This window comes from Priapulus caudatus, unplaced genomic scaffold, assembly GCF_000485595.1.
Source record: "Priapulus caudatus unplaced genomic scaffold, Priapulus_caudatus-5.0.1 Scaffold347, whole genome shotgun sequence".
In the NCBI taxonomy this organism is placed as follows: domain Eukaryota; kingdom Metazoa; phylum Priapulida; class Priapulimorpha; order Priapulimorphida; family Priapulidae; genus Priapulus; species Priapulus caudatus.
In genome coordinates this window covers 130,339-139,349 of record NW_014577408.1, presented here as the reverse complement: position 1 = coordinate 139,349, position 9,011 = coordinate 130,339, and the positions used below count along the sequence as shown (strand labels likewise).

The window sequence follows — 9,011 nt, the reverse complement described above, 5'->3', positions numbered from 1 at the left end:
ATCTATTTATCTATCTATCTATCTATCTATCTATCTATCTATCTATCTATCTATCTATCTATCTATCTATCTATCTATCTATCTATCTATCTTTCTAAAGCTTGTCTAGTTTCGCTGTGGCACTTTCGGTGTAATCTCCTATATGCGTTTATTACGCGTCTATGACTGTACTCTATAAGTACCTACAAAATTAATATAGTACGACTGTGACATTGAAAAGCTCCACGATATGCGCACCTGTGTTTTATAATAAAGAAGACCAAAACAACATAAATTTAAGTCGGCACAAAGTCCACACAAATAGTGTCATTGAAATTACAATTCGCTCAACGCGATTACGATTGACCGCGGATAACATATCCTTATTAAAAAAATCAATGTGATTCAAATTAGTTTCGTGTGTGTCTTTTATTGCATGAAAAACAGCGTCAGCAAATTCTAAGTACGATCTAAAGCAGTTCACCGTAACCACAAGAATTTGTAACGTTTCTATCGTAAGATGATGGTATATAAACACGAAATGTATTTACTACCAAGGTCTTAGTTTCTCTACTCTCTTTCGCCTATTATTGCCGATAATTCCCTGTAAATGCCGTTTAAAGGCTCCTCTGCAACACGCAAGTATACCGCGCGCACGCCGCTGTGCACAAACAACGAGTTATTCTCGTTCTTTATTCTTGTTCTTACCAATCCAAGCGCCATGCTCGATATATATATAAATTTCAACTCCTAATAACCGTTGTAATCTCAGAAATATGAAACAATTCAAAATCACGTTCTTATAATAATAACAAGTAGTTCATTATATTATATTTCAACTCATAGTCGTAATCTCTGTAATCTTCGAAACAAATACAACTAAAAATCACCTTCTAATGATAATGACAATTAAATTATTAGTATTCGATCTTAACGCGTAGCCATAACCTCTGTACCCTCCTAAACAAGTACAATTAAAAATCACGCTTTTATTAAAATGACAATTAGTATTAGCTAATGTATTCGATTTCAACGCCTAAACGTAACCGCTGTAATCTCCGAAACACCCCAGCCAAGATCATATTCTTATAATAATGACTAGTAATTTGTTAATATTCGATTCCTATTCCTAGCCGTATCGTTTGTAATCACCTGGAATATGCTTAGTTATCCTGAGATGTATGACTGGATGCTCGCTATACTCGCTGAAGCCACCAAAATCAAAGAGTCCTCCGTGTCCTCCCTGGCCACCGCCGAGTCTGAATCCCGCGGAGATGCGAGGAGGCCCAAAGTGGCGCGATGCGTGCCGAAAACCATCATAGACGCGCCGAATGAATTTACCTTTACCATCGTCAGCGTCATCATCACCGTCGTTGCGATCGTTACCATCGTCAGCGTCATCATCATCTTCTTCGTAATGATCGTCGGCGTGGTCGGTATAGCCATAGCCATTGTGCTTGGTGCCGTAACCGGTGTCAGCATAGCCGTATGACACGTGTTTGCCGTAGCCATCGTCCTCCTCGTGACCATGACGGTGGTATTTATCCTTATCATCGTCATCTTCATCACGGTAACCATAGACTGGGAGTGCATAACACGTCATCGGATAACGTAGATGGGGCACTCATTGTTCACATCATAGATGTAGACAGATACACCTCTTACCCAACCACAGACCAGTCGATCGTAGGCATCCAGGCTTTTGTGGTTCTGAAAGTCTTTGAGAGTATAAAATGGACTCGGCCGGAATGTTAGGTAGTTCACGAGATCCAAATAGGTGTGTGATGGGAACACATTGTGGTTCATACTCCATTCGGCATTGTCTATTTGGTACGGGTCTCGATTCCCAATGCACGCAATTTTCTCGAGATAGTGTGCTTTGGCTACGTTGTCTAGTGAATCAAAGAACTTATCCATACTACGTACACTACAGACTGTTGACAAACGTGCATACACTAGCTATTATAAAAAGCTGCGTTTGATAGCTAGAGTAGATGCAGTAAAATCGGTGAAATTTCTAAACTCTCACGATGTAAACAAACTCAAGTCTTTGAACATATGTTTTGCGTGCAATCTTCCGATCTGCTCAATCTACGAATCTGCCGACTGTGTGGCAGCCTTATTGAACTCTAGCACCTAAAACCCACGATGATAAACCTGCTTGCAAAACCGGGCCTGCGCAATCTCATCGAACTCTAGCAATTAACACAACCCACGCTGATAACCTGCCTGCAACACCCTGTAAAACCGGCGCCCATTAACCGGGTCTGCACAATCATCTCGAACTCTAGCACACCAAAACCAGCTGATAACCCTGTCTGCAAAATCGGGATCCACTTACTGCTAATATTATCTATTGCAATAATAACACTATAGCCAATGTAAAATCGGTTAATTGTGCAGATCGGCAGATTACACGCAACACATGTTCGCTCTTTTTGGAACCGGTATGGCCGACGGCACAGGATTGTGGGTAATATTGCTATTTTTAGTGCAAGTCGCGGAACCCTCTTATAGACTAACGGTTAGTCTGTGGTACTACGGTGGTAAATCAGTCAATCAGAATGAGATCGTTTTTCAGTGTATGCATGCGCTTGAATTCGTTATTTCTCATTAGAAATGCTTAGAACTCTTTGCATTTGTTAATTTCAGAAACTAGAATCTCTGCTAAATCCGACAGTGTAAGCGGCTCGTCCGGCGTGCGTTGCTGTGGCGACCGGGGAATTTTCGAAGGAAGCCTACTTTTTCGCGTAAAATGACATTGCAAAGTAGCCATTTCGAGTGCGTGCCGGCAAAAGCTTGTTTACAAAAAAAAATTATGGAAGAACTTTTGAGTTAACAACATATATGGTGTCAGTTGCGACGTGGATTCAGAGGATGGCATTGTGATTTCTCAAAAAAATATTTGCTGATTTATGGCAATTTTTTCGTAAGCATGGTCGCTTATGGGAAATGATTTTCCAGTGTGATACCTATAGAACAGCGTTGCTGGACAGCGACTGGTAATGAATCCAAGGCAAAATACTCACAGCATGCTGAGGCTATATGCCCCACAAATGGAGGTAGAAAAACAAGAAAATAGAGATGGCACCTACCTATTTTTCCGTAGCCGCTGTCATCGACATAGTCACCCGAAATCAAATTATTTATCTTCTTCGTCGTCCTCTTCATGAAGATGTCTATGGTATTTATTGTCTTCATCGTCATCTTCATGACGGTAACCATGGTATTTATCTTCTTCATCGTCATCTTCATGACGGTAACCATGGTATTTATCTTCTTCATCGTCCTCTTCATCACGGTAACCATGGTATTTATCTTCTTCGTCGTCCTCTTCATCACGGTAACCATGGTATTTATCCTTATCATCGTCCTCTTCATCATGGTAACCATGGTATTTATCTTCTTCATCGTCATCTTCATGACGGTAACCATGGTATTTATCTTCTTCATCGTCCTCTTCATCATGGTATTTATCTTCTTCATCGTCCTCTTCATGACGGTAACCATGGTATTTATCTTCTTCATCGTCCTCTTCATGACGGTAACCATGGTATTTATCTTCCTCTTCGCCATCGTCGTCATTGTTGTAACCTGTGTGATGCACGAAATCCCATCAAATGTTTTGCAGTGAGACATTTTGTGTGTGACCGTAAGTAGCGCACGAAGGGTCGTTGTCGTAACAGGTACTACATTTATGTACCCGAGGTAGTTTTAGGTTGTTTAGTATTATGTTTATATTTTTATATGAGGTATGTTTAGGGTTAGGGTTAGGGTTAGAGTTAGGGTTAGGGTTAGGGTTAGGGTTAGGATTAGTGTTAGGGTTAGGGTACACTTCTGTAGTACAAGTCTGGTACACTTTGTGTATACATATATGTACCTCGGGTGCATATCTGTAGTACCTGTTACGACAACGACCCCTTAAGCGTAAGTAGCATCAGGGAGATCGTGAATATTATACTACAGTTTGTTCACTCGCAGACATAAGGGGCACAACACACAGCGGAGAAAATGCGTAAAATTCTCAGTGAGTGAGTATTCTCTAATTCGCTGTGCTTAATTTTAAATCGTTAAGTTTAATTCACAAATTTTCTACCTATCGCCGGTTAATTAATACTAAACAAAATTCGCCGCTGGTGTCAACTAACAACCTCGCGTATGTCGGTCCTCGTTACCCTTATAACATCCAAATCACTTCCGCAGTCGTACATCGTAAAAACACGTATGTGTCCGCCAGCCGCACAACGGGGGGTTTTCTGCTTACGTTTTATGCAAAACTTCCAACGCGCCCTCGTAATCAATATATATTATTGTGCCATTATAGGTCCTGTACTTCCTTTACTTTTAGATTTACTACTTTTGTATTAGTACTTCCGGATGTATTGCGGTGGTAGCTCCGGGTTTACGTGTTTTGCGTGCGCTTGTATGAATCTACACCGAAAACATCGACCAAACAGTCTACGTTTAACTTACATATTGAACACATTATAGCCTCTTAAACTAGAGGTACATTACATGTATGTGTAGGTGGTTTTATTTTATGTGATTTGAAACCACTATTTAATTTGAGTTTCGGCAGCACGGAAATAAAAATATAGCGCCAGTTACGATCACAATTACAATGTCAAATCAATATATCAATGCTAGTTAGAGAATCATACCTATGCATCATATCAAGAGCTAATAATACCTAATAATACCTAGATGTATTATAAGCTCTTGATCATATATTACGCTGAATTGTTGATTATATAATTATACCGTATTAGAACGGTCTACATCTCATGTACATACAGACTGTGTGTATCCATACGCTACCGTATCACTGTATAGCATCTTAGACGCTACTCTTGTTGAGCGGTCTCAGATATAATCTGAATTTAATAACCAAAGTTCTTAGTATGAAATAGTGTCATATTTATCTCAAAATTAGACCAAGCGAAAGCTATCAGGGGCATAGATAACGCTATATGTACTCTTGGTACCATGGATGAACCATAAAATGAGTAGTATTATGGAGCAGAGCAGCCTGAGAGCAAATCATCGTGGTGTTTTATCTATGAAGGCCTGGTTGCCTTTATAGTTTTTACTAAGGTGTATCAACGTACTTTGTCGCCATCTTTGAAATAACTGGGCCACCTATTATAGCTAGATGGAGGTGTTTGAAGTTTGGTTTTTCGTAAACCGGGGTCTTCTCAAAACGGGGAATACTGCAGCTCTTAACAGATAGAGATTTTCGTTCTTCTACCCAATGTGTTTTTAGAAGGGTAAAAATTCTGTTAATATAACGGGTCATCCACTATAATGCAGAAATGCGAATGTGTACGTAGCGGCTGCAGAGGCCTCTAAAAACAATATAAAACCAGAGCGCAACTATTCGATCGGCCAACCTAAGACAGGAGTAGGTACAATACTGTGATTTATTTATTTGCTTATTTGCTTTGTTTTATTTTCTAGGCTGCAGCTACATATACGACCAGAAAACTGCGTCGGATCCGCTTTTGCCCCGTCGCCCGTCGTCGTTTGAATTCATTCTCACGCATTCGTCGACGAGCGAAAGCCCCCGCCTTACAATACTCAGTGAAACATTATGCACGATTTCGAAACCACCTGCCGCTATGAAGGGCGCGCGTTTCCTCTGGGATTTAAACTCACTTTCAACCAGAATCTGAACGTCTGAGATAATTGTGCATCGACCGATCGGGTAGCGATCATTACGCCTGTAACTCAATAGCACCTGTCTCACATCGCTTATCCGGTGAGTGAGTGAGTGAGTGAGTGAGTGAGTGAGTGAGTGAGTGAGTGAGTGAGTGAGTGAGTGAGTGAGTGAGTGAGTGAGTGAGTGAGTGAGTGGAGTGAGGTGAGTGAAGTGGTGACAGTGAGTGATGAGTGAGTAAGTGGAGTGAGTGAAGTGAGTGAGTGAGGAGTTGAGATGAGTGGTGAGTGAGTGAGTAGGTTTAGTTTTTTCGGAGTGACGGTGCACGGCGCGCGAGAGTGAGCGGCAGATATTACCCGTCGGGTAAACGATCCCGCGCTATAGCGGCAGAGGCAGATATTGTCGTGTGGATAAATAATCTCACACTCGAGCGATAGGCAGATATTATCCTACGCACAATTAATCTCGCAATAAAGAAGGAGATTATACGGTGGCTAGATCATCTCACACTCGAGAGAGGGGCAGATATTATCCTACCCACAATTAATCTCGCGCTACAAGGAAAGGCATATGTTATCCCGTGGGTAAACCAACTTGCACTAGAGGCACAAGACAGATACTACCCGGTGTGTAAGGCGTCACACCTTATATACCGCCTCCTACATTTTACTCGGGGCAATTGCCAAGAAACGCCCGTTAGTAGTAGGATTAGCCTTATTTGTCTTGTCGTGTAGCGGCGGGCGCGGACGAGTGCATGTGCACGCGTATAAGTCGCCGTGTTGTGAACTGGAGCTAGCGCTGTACTACCGCGCATGGCCTGCAGGCGATGTTACAACCCGCTCTCTTTACGTTTGCTTGTCGTTCTGTGAGATGGGGCCTTTCAATCCATGTATGCCATTCGCTATTCCACTGTTAAATATATATATATATATGTATATGTATATATATACGCACGTGCATGTTGAATGCAATTTTGTTTCGGTAAGTAACTACGAGGCTATACGCGTAAATGAAGTCATTTTAAACAAAACAAAAGTTGAAGGTTTTACAGCGATTACAACTGTGAATCATCGCCGATAAATTAAGGGAGAAACAACCGAGTTTGTTGTCGGTTGGCGTTTGATGGAGCTCGCTACTCGGTAGGTAAGCGAAGCTATGCACGGACTAGACATACTACGCATCCCGTCCCCCGCACGTAGCCAGCATAGCATCAGGGGAGCATGTTTGGCTTCATGGAGCGAAAAAAAAGACACGCACGCCGCACGATTTCGTTTCATTCATAATTAAAATTTTATTAATTAAATTTGTCGACCATTTGGCACGTGTGCACGCGCCCGCTTTATCTTTTATTAAAATTTGGAGCATTTTTTCCCGGCAACTCCTTCCCGGCGCGGTGAGGTAGTCTCTGCTTCGGCGCCCGCATGTAACTGTATGTCGCCGCCACTGCGAGTATACGCAATACTGTATAGACAACCACGGTGCAACTCGAGGACTGGAGAGCACGCATGTCGAGCCATTTACTAATTGCTCCTTTTGTTCAGCGTAACGTACGAGTAGGTAGCCAGCACCGGCGGTCGCGTCCTCGTGTGAAACGGCCCGTGTATAGACTAGCAAAATGAAATTGCAGTTTATCCTTGAGCGAATTAACGCTGTGATGACTCTTGTTGCCGTTGTGGTGATGCTGCTGCCATTTCGCCTGGGTCGGTAGAGGTTAGAGGTCTCGTCGAACGCGGAGAGCCTACGTGTAGGCCCTATCTAAGCTTGCGTGTCGAGTTCGTATACTACAGTAGTACAATAGACAGCGTGCTCTCGCAAGCCGTTTGCGTCACCAGTGCCACCTGTAGACGGTCATTGACGAGATCGAGCGGAATGTAACCGAATAATATATACATGTATGATTATATATCTATATATGTCGCTCTTTCGCTCTCCCATTCTCTATCTCGCTTTCTCTTTCTATCTCTCTCTCTCTCTCTCTCTCTCTCTCTCTCTCTCTCTCTGTCTCTGTCCAGCCAATTCCAGCTTTTATTCACTCTCGTCCCTTCAATCTTTCACTAATATCTACTTTTTACTACTGTTGTTCTCTATTCCCCAACCATATCTTTCACACGTTCCGCCCACTCTCAGCCTCTCAATTCCTTTTCCAATTTCAGTATCAGAATGTAAAGGTACTCGGTCTTTTATTTTTATCTATCCCGTTTCCACATGGCGTGACAAAGAGCTTACTGCCAGAAACATCTTAGCCACTAGTTGTGACTGTAATCAGTCACTTTCGATGTTGCTGAGAACGGGCCATGAACTTACGTTGGTTCCTGCGGAGCACGTCTAGCAGACTTGCGGCAATAGCTGGATTGATGCATTTTTTTCTCCGGTCGTAGGCAGTCAAACAGGTCGACGGTTGACAGACGACCACCTAAACAGCCACGGGGAAAACGTGTTAGCCTGCATTCGTCATCTAGCAGCCGTAACGACGACCGGTTACCTGTTATACTAGAGCAGTCGACGCGTTTGCGTACACGAACTGTCAACGCTAGCTTCTGTGCGGGAACATATGACGCAGGCGTACGACACTGTGCCAAACCTGAACCTGCATGCGGTTAATGTATGCCGATACGCCGTTTACGCCTAGTATGTGCATTAGTGTTTACTCTATACACGCTCTTAGGTTTTATCCCTGAAATTACACGCAATTATTCGATTATTTCACTTGGATGTAAGTGCAGTGATTACTTTCAGGAGTGAATAAAAATTGATTATTATAATCTGTTATTATTCACTCCTGATAACAAGACGTAACATAACATAACATAACATAACATAACATAACATAACATAACATAACATCAGGAGTTTATATAATATAGAGATATATTATACACTCATGGTATACACTCTCTATATTATTCACTCCTTGTAACATAACATAACATAACATAACATGACATAACACAACATAACATAACATCAGGAGTAAGATAATATAGGAGGAGTAGGACACTCTAAACCATGAGAAATTCAACATTTGCTTGTCTAATTTTACCGATGATATATTACGTGCAACTCGATAAAAATTACATATAAATTAGCGTTGGACATCCACCTCACACTCAAACTTTACTTTGTTTCCATACCTCTTCTTTTTATGGAGATATAGCTTTGAACGTCACACATGGTTCATAGCGTTTGACTATCCTGGTGGCGCAGATTGACTCCACTTTCAAACAGTGGCTGTCCCTGTGAGGAATGGTCTTGTCTGTTGACAAGAATGCCACCTGTTGGCGGCAGGATTAAGATAATATAGGATGCTATATAATATAGGATAATATAGTATATGTGTGTATATATATAGCGTGTATATATGTGTGTATATATATAG

At 41.8% G+C, this 9,011-nt stretch overlaps 1 protein-coding gene across 1 annotated transcript in view; it reads right to left on the bottom strand.

Annotated features, from left to right (window-relative positions):
* Positions 1-658: 658 nt before the first annotated feature.
* The window catches only part of LOC106809350 (protein PFC0760c-like), a 10,489-nt gene continuing 2,136 nt past the window's right edge, over positions 659-9,011 (bottom strand). The window contains exons 2-4 of the mRNA XM_014812414.1: positions 7,940-8,048; positions 3,365-3,573; positions 659-1,549 (exon numbers count right to left, since the gene is read on the bottom strand). Of these exons, the coding sequence (XP_014667900.1) occupies positions 1,109-1,549; positions 3,365-3,573; positions 7,940-8,048 (759 nt within the window). The 3' untranslated portion in view covers positions 659-1,108. The remainder of the gene's footprint in view (positions 1,550-3,364; positions 3,574-7,939; positions 8,049-9,011) is intronic.